This window comes from Chaetodon auriga, chromosome 1 (assembly GCF_051107435.1).
Source record: "Chaetodon auriga isolate fChaAug3 chromosome 1, fChaAug3.hap1, whole genome shotgun sequence".
Lineage (NCBI taxonomy): Eukaryota > Metazoa > Chordata > Actinopteri > Chaetodontiformes > Chaetodontidae > Chaetodon > Chaetodon auriga.
In genome coordinates this window covers 16,085,015-16,110,700 of record NC_135074.1, presented here as the reverse complement: position 1 = coordinate 16,110,700, position 25,686 = coordinate 16,085,015, and the positions used below count along the sequence as shown (strand labels likewise).

The 25,686-nt window shown below is 43.6% G+C and overlaps 1 protein-coding gene across 1 annotated transcript in view; it reads right to left on the bottom strand.

Annotated features, from left to right (window-relative positions):
* elp4 (elongator acetyltransferase complex subunit 4) overlaps nucleotides 1–25,686 on the bottom strand; it is a 53,350-nt gene that overhangs the window by 9,631 nt on the left and 18,033 nt on the right. Inside the window, exons 8-9 of the mRNA XM_076726590.1 lie at nucleotides 24,074–24,182; nucleotides 21,765–21,871 (exon numbers count right to left, since the gene is read on the bottom strand). Coding sequence (XP_076582705.1) covers nucleotides 21,765–21,871; nucleotides 24,074–24,182 — 216 coding nt within the window. The remainder of the gene's footprint in view (nucleotides 1–21,764; nucleotides 21,872–24,073; nucleotides 24,183–25,686) is intronic.

The window sequence follows — 25,686 nt, the reverse complement described above, 5'->3', positions numbered from 1 at the left end:
GATATCTTGGGTAATGAACAGTAGCAGCTTTGTAACGTCTTTTAGACTTTTAGACATTTAGTAAGATGAAACACAAAGGAACTGCTAGAGAATAACAGTTGCAACAACTAAGCCAAGAAGCAATTAGCGGTGTTAATGCTGAAAATGTCTTGTAGGAAAAACATGTTCTCAACAATATAGAAGAGAAAGAAAATGAGTTTGTTTCAGAACAGGCCAAATAAAAAAAATGCTGGAAAACATTAGAAGGCCTTAGATATGGCAATGTAAAAGTTCACTCATCGCCCCTCTACCGCTGCTATTTGTTGCACATGTTCTCCTAATCTACTGAACTCCCAATGACACTCTGGATAACCAAGATCTGACCTATCCTCTGTTTGCACTCTGATGCAAACTTACAGTACAACAGAGAAAATATGCAGGGAGGAAAAGCCGCGCCAGCAGAGACTAAACACGAAACAGAAATGCTGAAACGGCAAAAACATGTCGCATGAAAATCTAAAATCTGAGCTGAATATCATTCACTCAAAACGTAAATTACGTTCACTGTAGCTATTAAACACATTATGCATTGCATCCTCTGACACACGGACACACTTCAGTCTCCCACCCCCTCCTTCTCTCTACTCCTATTTGCCCTCCACCCCCAACCCACCTCCACCTCTGCTTTCCTCTCCAGTCCGCTCCCTGTGGGCAGGTGGTTGTGTAAATTTAGCCACAGCTAGGTGAGGTGCTTCCTGGGTAGACTGTTGGCAAAGCCACCTTTAGGGTGTTCAAGATGTCAGAGGGAATGAGACATCACCTCGGCTGCCCTGTCAAAAAATTCACCACCTTCCATTTCCCCCATAACCTCTAGGTCCTAGAAGCACTGTGGGTGATGGGGAATGCTTGTTTTGTGTTTTCTAATATTGCCTGAAACACATCAACCATTACCTAACCTAGAGCGCTGGCTGAGTGTTAATTGTGAAGCATTACTAAAGCCATTAAAACAGTGAGCCAGGGCCCGGGGAGAATGTATGCTGAAGTTAAAAATCAGGGAGACAGTGCTAAATACATGCCATACCCTCTCTGCAAATGACCCCTATAAGAGGGGGTACTGCAGAGAACGGCTGGATTTTAAAACAGTGACAAGAAACATAACATATTAAAAAAATACGAAAAGTCCTCTAACTCAAAGAAAAGGCATTACAATGAACCAAATTTACAGATATGTCAAATCATAGTGATAACTATCAATCTGCTGTATGTACAAAATACTCCCTCCATTAAAGGCTTGTTACTACAGGACTAAGAATTCCCTGTTCATCACAAGGACTGTTATGAAATATGATACTTGATATCAAATGTCCAATGAAGAATTTTGCTCAGTTACTCTTTGGGCAATTTAGCATCACAACTCAAATTTGATACCACTGAAAAACTTTCCATGTTACAGGGATGGGACAAGTGACAGCCTTTGAAAGTGTACTTCGCACCATGTCATAAAATTCTAAAAAGAAGCAGCTCTGCTGGGATCAGCATAGCTGATCTTTGGGAAAAGGGGAGTGAGAAGCTGAGAGAAAAGTAATGAATCAGCTCAACAGGGAAGAGTGTCAACATGGAGTTAAGCCTCTCAAAGTGGAACGTTATGTGCAGTCTTGACAAAGATGATTTTAAATCAGATAACAACATCAAGCACAGAAACTGCCCAAGGGTTTTGTTCAGGTTGTAGGTCTATCTAATATAAAGCAGTGATAACTTTTAAATGAAGACCGCATTATGAGACAGACGTTAACTTCTACTGCTGCTACAGTAGGAATATATTTATCAAGGTATGAAGAGCAAAGTACAACAAATAGTTGTGATTAATAATTTGCATTACAATGAAGTAAAATAAGATGATTTTTTTGGCTATACTGTTACAATCCAAATCCCAAAAATTACATAGACCTCCAAAGGTCTGAAGAGGTGGACGTTTTGGTGTCATGGGCAGCTCATTGTTTTAGAGTCGATTGGAAATAGAGGAAAATAAAGCTTTAGTATGAACTGTGTGTGTCTGCAGGTGGCATGCTGCAGTAGCAGGTGGGTTAGTGAGGTCACCATCAATCAAACTAAAGATGACATTCTTTTCCTAATTTCACACAACTGCATATGAAAAGAGCAGAATTGCTGAATTTCAGTCCAAAACTCACTCACTAAACTTTTGCTCAAATTTTCTGTAATTACTGTTGATTCATTTTGTGGCAGAGTTTCTGGAAACTTGTCAGGAGAAACCGTTTTAAAAGACAAGTGAAAGCCCTTCTGTGGTTAGAGCAGTTAGGTTTATTTGTCAAAAACCTTTGATCATAAAACCACAAAAGCTCGAGGAGACTAATGAGTAAGAATATTAGTTTGACAGTGTGTAATTAGTGTGCAATTATGTTCTATGAAGTATAGTCTAAAATAAAAAGTAAGGGTAAGTACAGAGATGGCTACAGAGAGCTGTTGAGTTGAAAAGAATAACAAAATTGAAAAGCGTTCCAAATGTGACGATCAGCTTCTTCATTCTCCCCGATGTCGAGTTAGGCGTTTTGCTGGGAAATGGGCGGCCTGCCAGATTGGGGCCAAGTCAGAGTTGTCAGGGGATTACAGTTCTGCCTTGCTCACCGCAGGGGGTGCGGAGTGGGCCTCAATTACCCTGGAGCGGCGTGTTTGATTTGGCCCGGCACTTTTGGGGACAGACCAAAAGCTGAATAATGCACCATTAGCAACTCAAAATCCTGCCCTAAAATGAGTCCACTTATGCATCACATACAGTAATTGTGTGTCTATCAAAGGCTGGCAGGTCTACACCAATTACCCTGATAACAACAAAACAATCTATGCATAATATTATCTGCCGAACACCTGTGGGCAGCCTCAAACATCCAAGCTTCCCGGTTTAAAACTTCTACATCTCATTCAAGGTCGGTCACCAACACGCTGCAGTGAAATGAAGTGTCAACTTTAGAGCACTGAAACACGGAAATGCGACATTGCTCCAAGATAATAATGAAAAAAAGTGTGATGCTGGAACTGTTTATGTTTATATTTACAAATATGGGAGACAGCACAGAGGGAGAGAGAGCGTGAGAGGAGAGCGAGAGAGAGAAAGAGTGGGAGATCCCCCTACACTGGCTACAGTTGGAGCTGTGCAATTGAATTTCACAGGATATGAGGCAGCAAATGGCATGTAAAGGCTGAAGCGTCAGACGGTTGCTGCCACACGGGCCAGACAGATAAGGGAGGTGTAAGTGAAATCATTAGGTAACTCTGCAGGACATCAGGGGCAGTTTGAGGTTGGCAAGAGGCTATGAGAGTCAGAGGTCCTCCTTGAGCTCAATTGAACACCCACTCAGCCTGATATACATGCACTTACAAACACGCAGGGGAAATCACTTATACAAACACAAGCCGCAAGACAGACAAGGACTCAAGACAGAGACAGGCCTTCAACCAAGCGCTGTTTTCTCCCCCTCCACCCACAAATACACGCACATTAACGCACACAAGGATATGTACTCATGCACACACACACACACACACACACACACACACACACACACACACACACACACACCACTTCAAACTACAGACGCCTCATTGAGGTATCAGCCTGAGTGATTGTGTTTGTCCACCTGGGTATGAAAGAGCCATTCTGGCCTGTGTGGAGGAAGACAGCAGTGTGGTACAGCTCAAGCCGGAGCCCAGCTAGGCTACGTCTGTCTCAGGCTCTCAGGGAGGGGAGCAGCCAAGTGTGGATGCACCTCATTACCTCACTCATCCACACACCAATTACCCCTAAATAAATACACCCAGCCCACAGGCAGCAACAATGACATCCAGCCTGAAAGGGAAGAAAGGACGCCGTTCAGAAAGCATTTGCACGCACAGAAAAGTGCTGTTGGATAATGATGGAAAAAAAAGTACAGAGAAAAGAAGCAAAAAGAAGAACATGCAGGGGGCTCCAAGTCTTTTAAAGAGCTCAAAGACGAGATGGAGAAAGAGAAAGAATGAAACAAACACCGAGCAAGCAGAGTGAAGTGATTCAGAAAATGATAATTTCTTGCTAAATTTCACCCAACACATCCGCAAATGATTGTTGTGGCGGGGGAGGGGCAAAGTTTAATTGTTTTAATGCATGCAGCCATGAGATAGCTCCGCGGCGGACTAAAATGGTGATCACTGTAGCGTTGACACATATTTGCATGTAAGACGGACCGCTTGGGGTAACGGTAACAGCAGTGTCCGAAAGCCAAAGAACATTGGCTGAAAAGACACCGAACCGGCAGCCAAAGAACTCCATCCCAAGAAAGTTTGACAAAATATGGCAGGTGGCACGCAATGTGACAAGAAAGGCTCTGAAGAAATACACTTTCAGGCCGGCCAATACGTGAGAAAACATGAAAACATTTTAAGCTGTTAACAGCGAAAAAGTCTCTGTTGCTGGAGTGAGAAGGTGAGCGAAGGATGCAGAAAAGGTGTGTGGCAGAGAAAAGAAGACAGATGTGTTTTCAGGGAGGGGGGGTGAGTACGAACCAGGAGAGGAAGCCAAGAGTTCCTTCATGCCCCCCCCTCCCCATCCTCTCTCCAACCTCCCTCCATGTGGGATCCTTCTGCATGAGTGACTCTGTCATACCTGGGGGACAAAATGGTCTCTCTCTCTCTCTTCCTCTGTCTGTCTCTCACCCAGTTCCTGCCTACCTTTCCACTCGTATGTCTGCTGTGACGGCGGCGAGCCAAGCCTGGTTAGTTGTGTGGTATGGGTTGCAAAAGAGGACTAAGGGAGTAGCTGAAAGGCTGCATAGAATTTAATCATTATTAATAATATGTTAAAAAGCCTCAAATGAATAAAAATCCTTAATTTATAAAACTCTAAATCTCAGTCATGGAGCAACTTGTAAAGTGAGTATTATCTTGGCAACAAAAGTCAAAAGAGATGATTCACTTCCTCTGCTGTCAGGTGTGGGGTGGAACTGTAAGTCACTGAGGGTGTGTGTATGGGGGGGGGGGGTGCCCATGTAACGCCTGATAGGCTGCTCTACAGTCACCAGGATGCACAAGCACATCCCAAACTTGAAAACAGCCCACATGACCAGAGTCGACCGGTTCACCTGACCAGAGGCAGATTCCTGATTAACAGAAACAACGGCTGGGAACGTGTCACTTTTCCAAGCTGTTGATTCGATGTAATAAACAGACGGTGATGGATGGAGTGGAAGTGAAAGGAGCAGGTTTATTAGGATTCCTTCCTGATGGAGGGCCAATTGAGGGAGGGCACGCCGCATAGGTCTGGTGCCACAGGTGGGTGGAGTAGCGTCGACATGCTGTGGCAGCATAGTCAGGATTCTTGGTGTACAGCTCAAGCCCTCAGCTGGAATCAGACTGCATGGGAATCCCACGTTCTGTCACATAACAACACAACAGATAAGGTCTGTGAAGACCTATTGGCCTTTTACTAACTGCTGTGTCTTTGACACAGGTTCAGCCAGAGTGGCCTGCAGCTGAAACTAAAAATAGAAGGGTCCCGTCACCCTTTCTCCCTTCTTCTTCGCTGCTAGACGTGGCCTGGAGGTTCCTCGTGGGAGCTCCGGTGTTTTTAATTTCCTGCACACTACAACACCTACACATGCTGTTGTCAAACCCTGCAGCACCCTTCACACACACTGATATACTGTAAACACATCACATTGTCTTTAAGATTTATGTGTATTGTTTTTATTTGATTAAGGTCTGCCTGCACACCCGCATACAAACACGCATTTCACATCAGCGCTGACGCTTTCTCAGAAAGCGTGTGAAAACTGGTACAAATGCCTGGGTAACTGCAGCGTCTGAGCTTCCAAAGGCTTGCGTGACCTGAGAGAATTCACACACTACCTGTGCCTGAGAGGAATGTACAGGAGATATGCATGATCCTCCAGTACACACCCAGAAATGCTTGATGATCTGTACAATCCACAAACATACAAAAAGGAAATCGTCCTGCTTTTGTTTGTATTCATCAAAACATGTCCAGTGGGCAGGATCTGGCACGCCAGTCAGTTCTAGATTTGACACGACAAACAGGAATGATTTTATCCACTCGTGATGAACTCACAGTGTCTGTGGCTGGTAAACATAAACACTCACTCACCGGGGGAAGCTGCTGTTAAACATTATGAATCCTTAATATTCTGAACACATTTCATCTCTTTGCTGCAATGCTTAGCCCATGACATCTTACCACGACTTACAGTAATGCACATATAACTTTTGTCACTCTTAGAAATCTGTATTTACTACAGCACTTTCCTATGTGTCTGTAACTGTCAATGAAAGGCAACATCATCAGTCAATGCACTTAATTGAACTGAACAGTCACATCACAAGCTACACAAGTTTTGCTATACATGTGACTTTTACATCATTGCAGTGCAAGACGAATCGTAATTCTTCATGGGTGATATAATAATTTTTTGAGCCTTTTCTGCTGTTTTAGGATGATAGTGACAGCTGAAGAGATAGAAAAGGCAAGGGAAGAGAGAGGGGATGACAAGCATTAAAGGGTCCAGGCTGGAATCGAACCTGGGTCCCATCATGGGACATTTTTAAAGTCTTTGCTCTCTTTTACTTCCTTATTTGCTTACTTCTGTATGAGCATGCCAGGTTTGATGTTTTCTTATTGTTCTTTTGCGCATGCTGATGAGTTCAGGAGCATGACCTGTTCAGACAGGTATCAGTAAAGCTTGTTGTGTGAAAATGGGATTAGTGACCTGTCTGAAATTTTAAGTGTTTAAACTGACAGAATGCATATAAATAAACACTTCCTATACAAATACTAATATCTTACTTTTTTCTTCTCCCAGTTAGTAAAAGAAATGTTTAGAACTGTTATGTGGAAACACACAAGAAAGGTAACTTTCAAGGCTGAGTTAAAAACACTACATATTAGTTTTATCACCATTAGCACACATTGTAAACGTATGTCACCCGTCTATACATCCACTCAAGAGAAGCCCTCTGAATAGGCAGGCACACCATGACATAATTTAGATAAGACTAACATTTGATTTTGTATGGTGTCAGTTTAAAAAAGAGCAGGTCTCAATTTGCCACATCACAGTGTAAATCCCAGTTATATGGGCCATATACGCTGGCAAACACATTTACTTCATCTGCCAAATCCCTAAATTAACACCTTTTTGGTGAGAAAGCTCAATTTGGAACACATCACACCAACACCACAGCTGGCATTCAAGGGTAAAATTAATTACTTCAGATACATGTGCTTCCTCTCAAAGTGGCAGACTTATTTGCATTGAGGAACATTCAGCAGAAGTAATCGATGCACACACAAAATACGGCCACCCAATGACCCCGGCCCCGTCTCAAAGTCCCTCCCCGTCCCCAAAGCTCTGACGGCTCAGCCATGCATGGAGGAACAAACACAGGTAGCGAGAGCAAATCAGACTGCAACAAAACACAGAAAACATGAATGGGAAGCATTACAATGACGGGTTGGATGCAGGACAATGGGCTCGACATTAAACAAACGGCAAATCCCAGGATGGGCTGCAGGAGAATGATACAGATTACAGGCACCTACTCCCTGCCTGGGGAACAGGGGAGAGGGAGAAAAAAGGACACAATATTGCAATCTGACAGCTGACGTCTTCATATAAATGTATGAATTTACATTCCAATTAGAGGAAATTTACATCTTAATCACAGAGAGCAGTGTGTCGGTCCCTCGGTTAGTGTGTTGCTACGGTAATGAGGTGGGATGCTGCTGTGCTCTCTCATCCAGACAGTGATCTGTCAGCAGACGACGCCTCCCTGTTATGAGGGAGCTGCACCCTTAAATGCAACCGCCGCCACAATCCAGTAATATCCGTTGAAATCTGTCTTAAATACCAACAAGGTGTGAGCCGCCACCCGAGAATAATACGCCAAATATGGAGTTTGAAAAACATCAAACATATCTTAAATACAGTGCACTGAACCAGGAGTGTCTTTAACTGTCACTCAAGTGACAAGCTTTCAGTACTCTATGGCATTCCATTTCTAATTTCCATACTAATAATGGGTATATTATCCTTAATGGTTTGACTTTGTTTTATGGCATTTGAAATGGATGGTGAAGCCGTCTGTGGAATTACTCAAACGTATCATGTCATCAGATCACATGCTGCTCTGGTGCTGTCAAAAGCAAAGGGAACGTGTGATGGAGGGACTGCGAATACATCATCAATATCGCTCTGGTCATCGTTTACATCAATGTAACTCATAGCGTCCGAGCTCACCGTCAGGGAAAGCACACAATGAGGCGGTCAGAGGGCGTGTGTCTGCTCGTGGGGAGAGAAGAAAGGCAGAAAAGTGCAGATAGCTGAGAGGAAACGGTAAAAGCCTGCTGAAAGAAGAACTTCTAGTTCAAGTTTGTAAAGTTTATTTGAGGATGCTTCTTGTGGTTTAGTTCAATCAGCAGACAAGAGCTGCTGGTTTGAGGTTTTGGAAGTGAAACCACACAGACGAGCCTGAGGCCGGGGCAGGGTCCTTTCATAAGCTCCCAACTTTTAGAGAATATAAGTCACAATGGCCTGCTCATATCAATTTTAATGAGTCCAGAAAAGGCAGGATTTAATGAAGACTTCAGTGCTGAAACTTTGCTGAAACAACTTCCATCCAGTGAAATCATTTACTTGTAGAGCAGCACTGATTGCTGACAATGCAATCAGGAGGAGCAGATTAGCTACCACCACATAGCAGAGCACATAAATCAGTTTAACACAGTCCTTTGCCATCTTCACGCTTGACTTTAATACAGGGATGTGTGAACAAAAAATTGGAGGTAAATGAGGCATGGCTTCTTTATCACCTACCTCGTAGCCAATCAGGCCTCTTCCGTCAGAGACACTGCTCTAATGGCTGATATCTATGGAAGCAGCCTATTACTGGATACTGCCTGTAATTAAGACAAGTCAGATTACACCAGGCCAGTGCCTCCTCTCTGATATGTAGGCTGCCATTAAGGGCCAGAAGTGGTGATGCACTTGTACACGGCATTGAGAAAAGATAGAAGGCTCATGTGGCTAGAAAAAAAAAAAAAAAGGCTCAGAAAAATGTTGCGTGTCCAGAGTAGGTGCCGAATGTGTCCCCAAACATCATATGGGGTGATATGAGGGGCGTGGCTGGGATTCCACTTTAGCCTGCAGGGTGTTTGGAGAGGATGCCGGGAAGCTGCACACACCCCCTTTGGCACTTATCTCGCATATTCTAACATAGGTTGATTCCCACAGCGGTGCTGCTGTGTCTCTGCACTTCTGTTTGAGCATCTGAATAAGACTGTTTATTCTTTCTTTTTGTTGTTGCTGTTGTTGTTGGGGTGGGGGTGGGGGGGGGGGGTCCAGCAATTGATTGAGGTTATCTTGAATGTTGGCCATGATTACAACATCTTAAAACAGGCACCAGCTTATAAGATGTCAAGCTGACTTTGTGTCTGGTAGCAAATGAGGTGAAAAGGCTGAATGTGAAGGCTGCTAAGTTGGGATAAGGGCTCTGAATGTAGAGAGAGCAACACTCTTAAAAAGCTCACTATGATTAAAAAAAGAGGACGAGAGGGAGGGAGCCTCTGACAAAAGAAAGGGTGAGAGGGGGAGCAAGTGAGTTTGAGATGGGAAAGCACTTCTTTCTGTACACAGAGTGACCTTGCTAACACTCTGCCTACTCTAATATTCACCACTACACATGCTTTTGTGCGCTATTCCTCGCCCATCTAAGCACGCAAACCCTCCTCTCAATACACACACTACTCATTATACAATTTCGCTAGCCGGTTATCCAAGTCTTGCGCACGCATTAAGCACTCATGCAAAGATTCAAAGACACACACGTACACACAAACACCAAGATGCGTTATCTATTGAGGGGTGCGAGAAATTCACTGTACTGATTTAATTATAATTTTGCGCATTACATCTCCCGTCTCCTTGCAAGACTTCTGTTGATGCAGAAAGCTCAAACGATGACTGCTGAATCTCAGAGTGTTTTTAAGGATGTGCATCAAAGGAGGCTATTAACTTTTCATGTCCTATGAGATTTATCTGGAGAGGGACGTTCAGTGGGATATTTTCTCCTGTTGAGGTAAGCAGGTTATTTCTGATATGAGTAAACGAAGTCGCTCAATAAGTGAAAACTTATTGCAACAGAGCCATAAAATATTCCCATCATAACTTTGAGCGAACAAACAATTAAGAATTTCTTCAAACTTTTTGAACTTAGCATTTAAGCGGCGGTGTTTCTCGAATAAAGTGATGACACAATGTTTCAAAGACTTAAACCAAAAATAATGCTGTAACATTGCAAAGGCATGTAAGGATACAGGATTAAATGCATGGTGAGCACAGGCACACACATACACACCCACATGCATGCGGGCACACACACATGCACTTTCAGAGTGGGTGGTGAAGCAAGCATACATGACGTCCCCATACAAACAGTCTGTGTAAGTGAGCGTACAACATCAGGCCATCAGATCACTTCCCTCTCCAAACATGAAGCCTTTAATAGATGTGAAACTCTGGACCCTGGATCTTTTCACACCACTGAGTCGCAACTCACACAGAAGAACAGGAAGCAGAGGATGACAGAGCAAAAAATAAATAAATAAATAAATAAATACAAGTAAAACAATGAAACAGACTCCACACTGGGTAAATATCTTCATGATTAGGGGATGAAGATGAAATAGACCTGGTTTGATTTGAGCCACGCAAATCTTTCTCCACTTGACGTAAAATATACTTGTCTGAGGGGAAAAAAAAAAAAAGATTCATAAGAATCCTCAGACTAACATATGGAGTAACCTTTGTGGCCTTCCGGGACTTGGTGGTGGTGGTGGTGGGGTTATATGGGGGGGTCTAACGCTCCGAGGACCGTAGGCACGCTAGGGAGAGGTGAGCTGTCACCCCCCATTACGATCACTGCCTGAGCTCAGAAAGGGGGAGGGGTAGGAGGAGAGCAGGCAAAAAAAAAAAAAAAAAAAATACTGGTTCCTCGCTAACCGCCATCTAGAGCCATCCCCGGGCCTCAGAACCCTCAGTCTACAACTGCCTCCTGGGAAACACTTGCACGCAAGTCCTCCTCATCCCCAGCTAGCAGTGGGGCATAATGTGTGTGCGGGGGTAAAGGGAGGGGTTTCTGAGTGTGCGGTCAGGCTGTGTAAGCAGAATGTATGGATTTGGTGCAACAAAAGGACAACTGTGTATGACTGCGTATGTTTTCTTGCTTGCTTCAGACTGAGACTATGTACTGATATGCAGTTTGATTGGATTAATAAAGGAAGTGATGCAGACAGAGAGAGAGAGAGCATCTCAAGGTTAAAATGAGAAAAGTGGTATTTCAGGGGCTCAATGGGATAAGACTCCCATTAGAAAGGCCTTTGATAATCAATAAGTGCTGCAATTTGTATATTCAGAAAGTCTTTCAAAATTCTGTACAGGATGCTTGTGAAAAATACTACTGAGCACAGCAGAGGCATGAAACGTTTTAGCTAATTATGTGACGCATAACGTGGTGCAATATTATATGCTGGTGGATAAGACGCTTGCCTCAGATTTGACCTTTTGCTGCCTTTTGTGTGAGTTTGGGTGAGCACTGCTTAGGCGCATTCTGTTCCCCAGATCCCACTCCTAACACCCCTGTCACTCATCATCACTCATCATTGTTAGGGACAAAAGGAAAGTTTGGTTAAGCCACACACTGGAGTATTCTCCCACCCAGTGCCTCCCCCCACCTTCACACATTCACGTATGTGTGTTAGGTAGCACACACAAACACACACAGACAAACGCACAAAGAAAACTGGTCTATTTTTGCTGCATAAAGACAAAACCACTGACTGACACATGCACCCTGATTCATGGACGGAGGCCACACAATTTTTGATAAGGTGCCATCACCTTGCCCTCTAACTTGCCTTTTGAAGTGCAGGCTTGTCCTTCGAATGGCCCTCTGCGTAATTAAAGTCTATTCAGCGCTCTATATGTGTCCTAACTATCCTCCATCATCTGGTTGGGCCTTTCAATAGCCACCTGTGAACTCTGAAGGACAGGGACACTTGCCCTCATAAAATTCATGAGCACTGCTACATTCAGCAGCCCACTCAATGGCCAACACCACTTTAAACAACTCTGTGTTGACTGTTGGGTGAATCCTTCTTAAATACAACCATATTCACAGTAGCAGGGGTTAAGTAGCTCCCATGAGTAGCTGAAACAAATGCCTTTATGGTGAGCTTGGAGATAAAGAGAAAGAAAGAGGATCCAGAGACCCAATTTGTCAAGTAAGGACTCACTGAGGGATAGCTGACAGAGGAAAAGACTAATTGTCGAACTGATCTGGCATCTGAGCCTACTTTTCTCTTACTCCTCACAAAAAGAACGTCTACACAGGAGGACAGGCTTTTTGAGGACACTGGTCTCATGTTGTAGTGAGAGCAGAAAAAACAAGCTTTTAAGAAACGTTGATATTTGATTGTCAACCTTGACAGACATGACTGTGTGCTTTCCTCCAGCAGTATTGCTAAGGACAACTTTCTGTTGCTTCCAACTGTGTGATCACAAATTTGGTAAGTCAATACGACCAATCACACACTACAAGTGCTGTTGATGACGAATCTTTGTGCATCTGATTTCATCTGGGTTTTACCTTCCTTAAACAAAGTACAGTCTCTGGTCATAAATATCTGAACAGGTTTTTGCCAATTTCACTGCACTCCTTACCAAATTTTGCTTCCCAGACCACTGAAGAGGAAGAAGAAAAGACTTAAGAAAACCATTTTAGAAAACAAACCTTTTGTAAAACAATCTGAAAATTTGTGTGGGCAGCATCCCATTCGGCACACTCTCTGTGTTTTCAAATGAGACCACATTGTAGGCAGCAGAACATACATAAACACTGAGCAGACACACTAAAAAATACATACACACACTCCTCCTCCTGACCCCCCCAGGACACTGAGCGGTGAGAGTGTGGGAAAGTTATTTTTAGGACCCAAGCAGAGAGCCTTCCTGAGTTTGATGCTCCTGCTCCGGATCAACATTCCACCTTTGAACCACTCCGACCATGCAGCTGTTTGTGCCCATGATGGCAATTTTAACTTTGTCTGTGGACCCACAGCAGCGAGGGGACTGTTTCATTTTGACTGCCTCAGACTTAAACTTGGTTTAGAATTACGCCAAAACAAAACAGAACATCCTCTGCCTTTTGCCACTGTTAAGCCAAACCTCAATATCAATGCTGACTTTGTTTCAGTGCAATTTCAGAACGGACACTGTTTAGAGCACTTGAGTTTTCAGACTTTCAAATACCAACGTGTAGCTTTTGAAAAAGTGCAAATGCAGATATATTCATTTTCGCTGCTGTTTATGACCTTAAATTTACACAACCAAGGATCAAAAGAAACTCATGAATTATGCTTGACTGTGAGGAAAAACAGCAGAGTTTTGCACAGGATTTGCGGTGAACAAATTTAGCACTCTTTCAAACACTTTTTAAGACTTGCACAAGAGTGTATGGACCTAAGGCAAAATTAGACACGATTGTCTCAAGCCTAGGAGATAACAATAAAATAATTCAGAGGCCAAGGATACAGTGAAGACCCAGTTTATAAGCACCAGGGGGCCTATGGTTCCCCAGTCACTACCATTATGCTAATGGTGAGCCCTTTCTGAACGCACTTACACATACACCATAGTACCACAAAACCCCATGGATGTAGGGTGGCATGTAAGTTACAGCCTCTTCCCCCTCCTCTGTCTAATGGGAGCTGAAGACAACTAGGGCTACTTTAATCAGGTCTGAGTCCAATGTAGCCAGTCTAGTCTGATGGGGGCTGAGTGGTGCATGGACTATGTTAAGGGTTCACTGCTCACTGACGAAACAGCTTCACTTCCAGGGCGAGTTCAGGCAGACCACACTCTTACTCAGTCTGGCAGGAGGAGCACATATGCCCTGTTTTGTTTTCCTTTAATACTGCATGTTTGCAAGAAATGTTTCGGCATTGTGTTGATATAGTATAGAGGGCAGCACATTTGGCAAAATCCCAGACTACAGCAAACAACTGCTACTTCTTTTTGTTCCGGGTGTTCTACAAAAAAAACCCAACTTTTTTTTGGACTGCTTTAACCGGTGTCCTTGATGATTTCTGAACCTTGGCCTCGTCATTTGCAAATGTGCACTTCCAGCCACGAAACTCAGTGGCTTCTTCCTGAGATTTGGCATAAGTGAAGTAGGTTTGGTTTTCCAATCAAGAGATTTTACAAAGTCAGCAAACAAACCCAAAAAAAAAAACATGCACACGTTCGCACCCCCCCTCCCCCGTACCCAAGACTCAGCACGAGGACCTTACGGGCTGGGCCTTTTCAAACACACATGCACATTTGCAGAATAGATAAAATGCCTGTTAAATAATAGATGCAAATCTGATGTATGTTGTGAATATTGTTCGGCTGAGGGGTCCGATCGCGTGCCACAGGCTGGCCTGCACCGGGCTCTCTCCCTCTCTCTTTCTCAAACACGCACAAACCATAAGCACACCTCATTCCAAAATGCGACAGAGGCTGGTGTGCACCAAGGGAGTAAGTATAAATTATTCAACTGGAATATTATTCCAAAGGTCTATTCCCATCTGATCGTGATTCCCAAGGCATGTAGGAATCGCGGGCAGATGTATGGAGAATGTGAGGATTTTTTGCATGCTGCTAATAGGTTCAGGACATCCAATAAGCCCATTGTTTGTATTTAGTTACCTCTAAGTCTGAGAATAGTCATTGTGATCCACTAATGGAAGTAAATATTAAATGACCCACTTCAGTTCTTTCTACATATGAGTTCTTTTCAACATTATTTGAGACATGGGGAAACAGATATACGACCAGGCATGGAATACAAACAAACATATAAACAAATACACAAACAGGCCCTGAGGACTTGGTCTCTGTCTAACTCATTCTGCATTCCAGATTTCTTTCTTTCCCTCCCTTTTTATTTCTCTCTCAATAAGACTGTTTGGTGCCTCTGAGGAAAAGCCCTCATTTTAATTAGACCTGACCTGAGAATCACTTAACTGCTCCTCTCCGCTTATGCCTCCCCCCTCCTCTCCAAGCCATCGCTCTGTTCCTCACATAGGTCCATTAACACCCTTCCCTCGGCACCCACAGGCTTCAACAGGGGGCAGACACAGGCGTTGTCTTAAAGACGTTTTGAGGACATGCCAAGAAACATTAACCTACTCCACACACCTCCCTCGGACTCTTTCAGTTTGGCTTCCTCTTTTCCTTAAGTCTTCTTCTACTCAGCACCATCATCATCGTCTTCATCCTCTATTTCTGCTCCCTCTCCACTCAGCTTAAAAACTTACTCAGCTGGCTGATGCCAAGTTCACTTCGTGGGATGGAAGGTCATAGGACAACTCGAGATGTTTGAATGATGGCAGAGTTGATCGTGCGAGGGTTTAAAAATACAGGACGTAGTTTATCTAATGCTTTGAATGAATGGTTTATTATCTTTAGTACGGGAGCTTCGGCTGACATGAGGCATCCATGTTTGTTTAGCTTTTTTTTTGGCATTTATTTGAGGACATGCAGACTGAAAACAGCCTGCGTTAAAGCAGCCCAGGGGCTGTGTCAGTTGGGGTGTGCTGTATCAGGTACCAGAGAGATGATGAAATACAAACCAGGAAGTCCAGTTTGAGACTAATGAGGGGGCTGCTTTTTTATGCAGGGCTACGCTCAGTTTGAACGCAGCCACGTTCTGAGTGAAGTCAGATAATACAACCTTGATTCCAAAACAGCTGCGACGCTGTGTAAAACATAAAACAGACTGTGGTAACTTGCTAAACCTTTGTGACTCAACCGAAAACAGTACAAAGACAATATATTTCATATTTTGCACCATCAACCTCATTGATTTTGTAAATAAATGCTCATTGTTATGAATTTAATGCAGCAACACCTTTTAAACAAGTTGGGACAGGAGCAACGAAAGACTGGCAAAGATGTGGAATGCTCCAAAAACACCTGTTACAGGTTCATTGGTAACAGGTGATAGTATCATGGTTGGGTATGAAAGGGGCATCCTGGAAAGGCTCAGTCGTTCACAAGTGAAGATGGAGTGAGGTTCAACACTTTGTGAACACATGATTGTATAAATGTTATTACTACATGGGCTCAGGAACACTTAGTAAAATCACTGACATAAAGACAGACAGTGAAGTTTAACACAGTCTCAACTTTTTTTTAGAATCATGTTTGTCAAAGCTTTCCGTTAAAGTCTCAGGTTCCCTCTTCTTAATTGTGACTTGTTGGTCTGAAAAAATCAGAAACTATGAATCACAATAACTCCTACATTTATCAATGTGAGGTTTGAATCTGGCCCCGGACCTTCATCACACGTCATCCTTCTTTTACAGACTCTCTCCAATGAGGACTTCAAAACCACACAGAAAAACAAACATGAAAATCATTAAAATAACAGTGAAAGTTCTTAAGCCTACAAATATTTCCTTAAAGCCAATACATGTGTGCAGACAACGCAGCCACCCAAGTGACTGAGCTCGTCAGTGCAACAGACACCTCCAAACAGCCTCTCTAAGAGAAGACTAATTTGACACAAATCCCCGTCTTATACTGTATTTGACCCTGTGACCTGCTGCTGGCACCCCGGTACCCCACAGGCACATTGCCTGTCAGTTTAAAGGGTCAAACAAAGGTTAGGAGAATGTAATTGCGAACCATCTGCATTCTTCAGAGCTTCATCCTCAAAGCATCTTGCATTGTGAAACGAGTGACAGAGGCCTGTGTCGGCTTAATATGAGTGAGTGAGAAAATTCTCACACACATCGCGTGTTACATGTGCATGTGTGTGTTTCTCAATAAGTATGTGCTTGTGCTGCTGCATGACTGTCAATATCTCTATGTGTGGGAGTGAGCAATGTTTGTGTGTGTCTATGAGTATGTGTTAATCTTGTCTAAACACCTAACACTCCCCTACCTGCTCAGACAGGGCTATGGGTTAATTCTGGCTTAAGGCGTCATGGCTAATAACTGCTCATCAACCGCAGCTTGAACTCTCGGAAACGTCAACTGTTACCGCAGTAACCTTATCACGGAACCAACAGAACATTGATGACGGTGCTGGTGACGGAGTGTGGGGTTGGGAATGAATGCAGTAAAGACTCTTAGATGAAGTATAATTAATTACTGCTAATAAGTGAATACGAGAACATTTATTGACAAAACCTGTGCTCAACGTGATGGCAAACAAATACTTTTCCGCGTTCCTGAGGCGCTAGGTGATAGAAGCATGAGTCAAACAGCAGTTAAGAAATTAGTTACCAGCATGGCTCCATGCACAGCTGGGGTGACATGTAGCTGCCTGACCCAACTGCTGAGGAGCTCGCGCTGTCAATCACCTGTCACTCACCACCAACATTTCACAAATTAATCCTGATAGATGATACACAGAGCGAGGCTGGATGCGGTGCATTTAAAATATGGAAAAGGAGTCAAAAGTTGAAGGAAGCGCAAAGCAGCAGGAGCGGTGCTCTATCGTGACCACGATGGATGTGTGGACAGACTGTGAGCACTGTGGAAAAAAACTCAGTAAGAGAATGTTGTATTATGTGGCCCCAGGCAGAGGAGTCCTGCAGCTTGAGTAAATGAGGTGATTAGCAGGGATGGTGTGAGCTGTCACACTTCAGACACTGGGCTTAGAATCCAATCACCATCTCATGTGTCAATCAGTGGCCCACCGAGGCAGTTGACCACCGGGTCAAACAGTCTGTGATGAGCCACGTAGACAGAGCAGACAGGATTCCTGCATGCAAACTTCGTAACAGGCATACTGACATAGAGACGCAGAGCCAACGTGCACTCATACCTTTGTGACATCTCCAGCCAAGGTGAGGTGCAAATTAATGACAGCCAATCATGGTGCCAGAGAACACAACACGAGAGCATAATAGCGTATAACAATGACTAATCTGTTTTGATTGATTTGATGCATGACTGGTGATATGATACAATGTTCTCTGGGAAATTCCCTGACACATAGCAATGTGTCATGGCCAAGGACTGTGATTGACATTTGACTGGCATTTCATATATGTGTTCTTTTATGTCAGCGATCAAAGCCATTTTAGAAATCTGAAAAGTAATGGTATGTGGCCAATATAAGAGTATGGTTGCCATACAACAAAAAAACTCCAATAAAGCTCCTTAAACAAGGGAAGCAGACAAAGATTGATTTTACAATGTGCTGCTGGGATATATGACACAGTATCCAAGCCCTGCAGGGCTACAGGGTTGCTCTAGAACTCAGCCCCCTGGCCTGCCCAATACAGAGGCCTAATTAAAAGACCACTGAGGATAACCACCTTGACTTTTACGGACCTTATAAATCTATACTGGAGTGGCCTATTCAGGGGGTCAGAGAAAGGAGGGGGAGCGGGCCGAAAAAGGGTTAGAAGGATGGTGACGGCTGGCAGAAAATGAGAAGGGGTTGACCGTAGGATGCGGTGAAGGTTTGTGGGAGTGGGGGGCATTCCTCTCCTCCCCCTCACCTCCTGCCTGAGACAATGGGACTCACTAAGAGCCAAGGACCAGAGGGTGTGATAAGGTAATGATAATGTAATGAGGACCAATCATGAGCCTGAGCTAAGAGGAGGGCCCCTTAATTTGTCTCTAGAGTGGTAGTTCAGTGACAGATTGATTGCTCTGAGTAAGAGTGATGATGTGACACATGCAAAACGGATTGAATCTCTGACAGGAAGAGAAAGAGAAAGAGGATGAGAAATCATAAATCATAGTGAAAGAAGAAAGGGAAAGGCCATACAATCCGGTGCTGTGTGTATGCCCCATACCCTATACAGACTGAAAATGGCCGAGCTAATTGAAAGATTTTACACTATGGCAGAAGACGAAAAAAGTTTGAACCACCCCCCATAGCATTTTTTGGGTATTTCTGTCCTCAGACCTCACCCAGTGTGTCTTGGAGGACGTGACAAATGCCCTTCGGATATCACACTTAGCGAGCGCGACAGGGCATTTGGGCCAAGTGGTCAACCTGCTGGCAGTTTTAGAGTTTTACTAGTGCTGAGTAACTTAGACACTAATATAACTCTGGATCAATGTATGACGGAAAATAATCCTGGTATCACTATTCCACAATTTAAGTGCTTTTTTGCTTCTTGTGTGTGTCACTCTGTGTATTTTTTCCAAACATGACAGCAGTGGGAGTCATCTGGACAACGTGGCAAAATTGAGCTTTCTTGCCAGAGTATACGAACAGGTAACTGAACAGCATAATCAACAAGTTGAGGAGACCAGGTGGGTGGCTCAGTGGAGTAATCACCTGTTCTAAACTGTGTGGAAAATGTGAAATGGTGCTATGTGGCAATGAAAGGTCTGTGCACTGTCTGCACCCTGGGATTTTCCAATGGATATTTGAAACCATGTGTGAGGGTGACTAAAGGCTCCTGTACTGTGACGCTCAGCCAGTTTAAAGGGACCTCTAGCACGATTCAGAATGAGCTGTTGAACTGCAGAGGTGTATGAGGAGGAAATTGTGATGCTGTTTTACCTAACATGCCTAATTTAATGTTGCATTGTCTATTGCAGTGTATTATGCAATGTATCATTTTTTTGTACTTAATGATGTTATTGTCATTTGATGTTATTGTCCTGTTTATGTGCTTGATACCACTATTTGACCCTGTCTTGGCTAGGTCTCACCTGTACAAGAAGTTTTAATCAGCTTGTTGATGATAATGAAATGACTGACATGTCTTGCAAATCGCAGCTGGTGCTTGTATTGAGATTTTATTTATTGATATTAGACATTTTTTGGAGTTTGTGCAAGTTGAGACAGATGTGAGCCTGTCTAACACCATGAAAAGGGTACTGGAATCACAGTTACGGGGCAAGTTGATGGCACAAACCTATGATGGTGCTGCTGAGTGGGAATGTCGACGAATGTCATCAGGGTGACCGTTTTGAGGGTGTGTTTTTGCAGAGCGAACAACCTTTCGCACAGTGTAGTTTTTGGAGATAAAGCCACCATCAGCGAGGCATTCAGGCTCTCTAAACTTTAAGGATTGCGCCTTCCTACTGCTACTGAAATGATTTTCAATGGCAGAGGTGTATGTTTTCCACAATATTCTGCAAAAACAAACTACTGGGAGAAAAAATGAGAAGTTTTTTAACCGCTTCAGATGAACTGAACAGAGGAGTCACCTATACAGCACCAGTTACTGTATGAATGAGGCGTGCAACATCTTAATCTCACAGGCTGAGCAGCGACTTTCAAAGGGTGACCACCTTATTGCTGCTAAACTAGCTGACAGCTCTTTTTTCTCAGAGAATGAGCTGATTGCGCAGCTCCAGGATTTACTGAAAAGTTCGCCCACAGGAAGGATCACTGTACCTCCTTTCTCATGAAATCTTCTCTCTTCAGCATAGAATCAGTTGAGCAAAAGATTTTCAGTTCCTCTTGCTCGCATAGTATGTATTTGCAAACTGATTACACCAGGTCACTTTTTTTTCCACAGACAATCTCCAGTTATGTTCTATATGAGCAACTCAGGACAATGTACAGAGCTGATTCTCTAATGAGAAACGTGACGGCTATACTTATTTGCCCTTTTTCATGGGGATGCTCTCCATCGTCCTCTAGTCCTCTTCTGCTCTCCTCCCTCTCGCATTCAGTTCAAACATGGGTTTACACCAAATGCCACTCCTCGTCTTCTCCTATTGCTATCCTTTGGCGTGCAAGCAGTGTTTGTATGACTATAATATTGTCTCATTTTATCTACTCCTGCAGTGTCTTGTAGTCATGCCACAGAAGGGCCACATATTAATTATGATCATTGAAGGGATATGAAACTATTAAAACTGAGTCATTTTCTGATCCTGCATCTGTGCAGACTGTCCAACCATTTTTCAACCTAAAAACACCATGACACTGGCATTTAATTAGCTTACAGGCTAGAATAAAATGTAGGGCTACAGTCTACTTTTGCTCCTTTTTCTCATGTGGTCATGGCTGTTACCATCTGGGGAGTGAAGGAACAGCGACCTGCCAGACAAAGAAAGCAGCACCTCCTGTATGTACATATCTTGTGCTCTCGAGAGCTACAGTGGCCTAAAATGGGACATGTTCATGCATTAGTATCATAAGTGCTGATTAATTCATACTTCTTTAGTATATAAAAATATAAATACCTTTAACTTCAACTGCCATCTGTTTTTGCGTATGAATATAGAGACATTTTCTCACTCTGTTGCCTCTTGACTTACACTGGAGTAAGTGTGGCAGCAACAGTGTATAATCAATAGCTTCACCTTTGATTTTTACACCCAATAACAGACAAATGGAAACGCAGGCTGGCAGAACTTGGCCAACAGAAGGGACTTCTCTATCATCTCTCTATCATCAGCACTGAATTTCAGCACTGATATGAACATGAAGAATGGTAACAAATGTAATGGCTTTCTTCATGAATAATTACTTACTGCCTAAATTCAGCTCTTGTTTCAGGTTAATGGTTACATGGCAAGTTATAAAAAACACATTAGAGGAATGAAATTGGGGCAACAAAATAAAACAAAAAAAAAAAAAAACTGACTAAGAGACAGCATTAAATATACAACAAAGAGGGTAGAACCTCTAAATACTATGTTTTCTTTATGAAGGAGCCCTGGGTGTGCTGAGTAACCTTGACGACATACCTCAATAGTGAACTGTTTTCTCTTGAGCTTGAAGGCCAGGTCCTTGTGGTCAGGGAGTTTACTCGCCAGACAGTTCAGGTGAGGTACTTGATGCACATGTAGCAGACCTGTGAAGGTCAGTGGAAGCAGATTGTAAAAGAAAAGCACAAACAAAATATTGCACCTATATTCACAATATGCATATTTTATGTTAAACTGTGCACATAAACAACTTAGTGTGCGCTGTTTTAAAAATACAAAAAACTTGTTGAAAGAGTGTAACTTATCTTGAGGGTTTAAATTACACACACAAGATTCACTATGAATTGCTACAAAAATTCAGGAACACTATTTTGCTCAATATACCTTTCTTAAAGGAAAATTACTCTAGTCCAGGAGTGCATCATAGAGTTCATATATGGATGATTCGTTTGCAAAATACATTTGAAAATGTATGTCTTCATTTGTTTTACACATAACGTATTTTTAAATGTAGCAACTGCTAAGAAAATTCAAATGATAAAATACTCCTCCAATTTCTGTCCATTTAAATCAGTTTTGTAATGACTGAAGGGAGCAGTTTTTCTCTCGATATCTAAGTTGCTTTTTACTCCAAGCAAGTGTGACTGTGGGATTTTTTTGGAGTTTTTGACAATGTTGCACTAAAATCAACATTTTCCTCACTTTATTTGAAGCAAACTGAGAAGAAATCACTTGTTATCAGATATCAGTAAACATATGGGCATTGCTACTTGTTTTTCCCTACAGGCTGGAGCGTGGGTGTACTGTAAAGGAAATTTGTCAATTAAAGGACACACAAGAGCAATGAGGGACAGAGCACAAACATACGAGCTCGGGATTCCTGCAAAGAATGGGAGGAAGCTTTGGAGAATTTTTTACCCTTAGCTCCTCATTTCCTGGCACCACAAAGTTACGATTTCATAAAACTGTAAAAAGCACTGTAGAAGTAGGGTGGTATAAATGAGCGTGAGAGAGAAAAGACGGGATCGAGGGAGTAATGGAGAAAGGGAGACAGACAGAGAAAGTGGGGGATGGTGGGTTCTCTCCTCTGTGCACTTGGGTGATTTCCCCTTGCCTGATTTGCAGTGACAGGCTTCCCAGCATGCTTTGAGCAGCCCTGAACTGCTGCCGCAAACACGCACGCACGCGCATCCGCACGCACTCTCACACTCGTACCAGATGCGTTTGCACTCATGAACACACATCAAAACAATCATGCACATAAATGCATTTCATAACCCAACCAGAATTTCTCTGGCTGGTTAAACAGAGGGCAAATATTATTCTTGAACAAGAAATTCAAACAATGTTAATTGCAAATTCCAAGCAACATTTTTGTAATACACCATTATTTTAAAAAATGATGCACTACAACACTCGGATGTTGAATGGGTTTACATGCCTTCTGCCTTCACAATGCAAAGGAATGCGATCACTATGGGCTGTATTAACTAAATAAAACATGCTGTTGGATGAAACCAAAATCTGCCATTGAATGTTTTTACTACTCATCTCTTCATCTGTCACAACGGGGCTGTCTAACCCGAGGAGGGGAGGGAGAGGAGAAATGAGAGGAAAAGCGCAAGAGTGAGTGGGAGAGTTCGAGAGGCACAGCTAAAAATACCCCACTCGCTTATACTGACCTTTATGCGTGAAGAGTGTGATAGAGTGATAGAAAAGAGGGAAGCAAACAGGAGAAAGAGAGAATGGTAAGACCATAAAGGAAAAGTGATGGTGAGGACCGGGAGAGCTGGGACAATCTATGTTGCACTCCCCCTCCTCTTTCTTCGTTTCTGTCTCTCCAATCGTCCCTTACCGGTGTCCTCTTCCCTGACTGAAAGCCTTGCCCTCTATTTATTAGCAGAGCATGCTGGCCATGGAGACATTGAGCGAGGGATAGAGAGATAGAGGCAGAGAGGAAGAGAGAGTGATGGTGAGAATATCGATTCCCCAGTGTTGGCCTGCTCTGCTCCAGAGCCTCAGGGGTATGGGACTGGGGATGGAGAGGGGGCGAGGAAAGAGGGAGAGGGAGGAGAGGCTCTGCTGGAGGGGGGGAGGCAGGGATGGAGGGGGTGAGGGTGCGAGGGAGAGGGGGTACAGCGTGGCAGCTGAATCCCCCCCGGCCTGTCTACTGAGGAGCACGTCTGATTGAGCAGCAGCACACTAACGTGCACTGACAGCCTGGCCTGCAAGGGGGCTGCCCTGCCTCCATCCACAGCCCAGCCCCAGTCTTAATGCACTGCCTGCGTGTATGTGTGTGTGTTTGTTGGAAAAGAGACAGAAAGATAAGCGAGTGTGTGTGTTCTTACCATGGTAATCTTTGTAGAGTGGGTTGGTCTCTCTCTCAGAGCCTTTGAATGATTCCAGGGCTATGGCATTGTCACATAGCCTGGTTATGCTGCCCATTAGAGCTCTGTCCTGTAGGACCGAGAGGGAGGGAGGGGGAGAGAGATGGGAGAGAGAGAGAGAGAGAGAGAGAGAGAGAGAGAGAGAGAGAGAGAGAGAAACATGAGCAGGTAATTAAAAGCCTCCTGACGGGCCATCAGTGTTGCAATTAAATTAGGTCATCATTTCCCGTGGCCAGGTCATTTCTGCCCATTGCTTAGGTGAGAGTGATGAGGTATAGAGGGGAAAGAGCACTGATAGGGGTTACAGGTGATGGCGGGGCAGGCAAATGGACATACACCTTACATCAGGCATACATCTACAAAGGTGGCATGGGGAAAGTCCGGGGCAACACACTGAAATGATTTTACTTCATCAAACAACAGTTTTGATGAAAATGCTCACAGTTGGTGCACAGTCTCAAACCTGCACACAGCAGGGGAGGAGAGAGGGGAAGTGGGAGAGAGCAGCAGAGGCTCGATGGGGAGAGCTCCCCCTACTGGTTAGGTTAGTGACTTGACAACAAAGAGGACAAATCCGGGGCGAATACAGTAGATAGAGAGAGTGAAGAAGAAATATACAAAAGGGTGGAGGCAGAGGCTAAAGGGAGTGGAGGGGAGGGAGAGAGGGGGGGGGGGGGCGCTGGGATGGAGGGAAAGAGGGAGTCCTGCATTATTAATCCCTCTGCCTCTTGAATCATTCACATCCTTCTCTCTGTGTTGGCTGCCACCGCCTAATGCAGTTTTCATGCCTTCATGTCTTTTCCCCACTCTTTCTTCTTCCTTTTCATTTTTGTCCTACTTTTAAAGTATGCATATCCCACCAGTCAGGGCCACCCGCACTTACAGGGTATCTGAGGTCACCCTAATGCAGCAATTAAAGTCAGCGTAAGAGTTTGGCTACAACAAATTATTCAAAACACTAATGGTACAGTATGGCCATGGCGTCTGTGCAAGTGAGAGGGTGAGTTGAAACTTTATCTGTGCTAGTTTGTCTGGGCCATAATAATTCTTCTGTACTTACTTAAATACAAAGATGAGGCTCCTTGACAAAGACTCAAAAGTTTAAAAGTCAGAGAAATCCAAAGTGTGGACACAGAGCTGCTCCGTACAGTGGCAGACGGGAAGCATAACTGCAGTAAGACATGCATGTGCTCCACTGCTCCTTCAGTTTCAGGGGGTGATCTGGGAAACGCTCACCTCAACTGTACATCTTTATTTTAAGCTTATTTATAATAGATAAGGGACTCAAACAAGAGTCACTTCAACTGTACCGAAAGTCTGCGCCGGCTCAATTAGCTCAGATTCCATCAGTGTAAATCCCCTGAACACCGTGGGCCTAGCTGACTATCACTGAATGACCCGGCAGTATCTTACCTCGACTAAACCACAGTCCCTTCATGTAACCAGTTACTGAGGAACCACAAATTTCAATCGCAGTTGATTGACTCGACAGGTTTTGTTTAGTTGTATGGCTCAGTGCAGTACGTGTGTGTGTGTGTGTTTGAAAATGTATGCCACTGTGCGCGCAGGCTCGA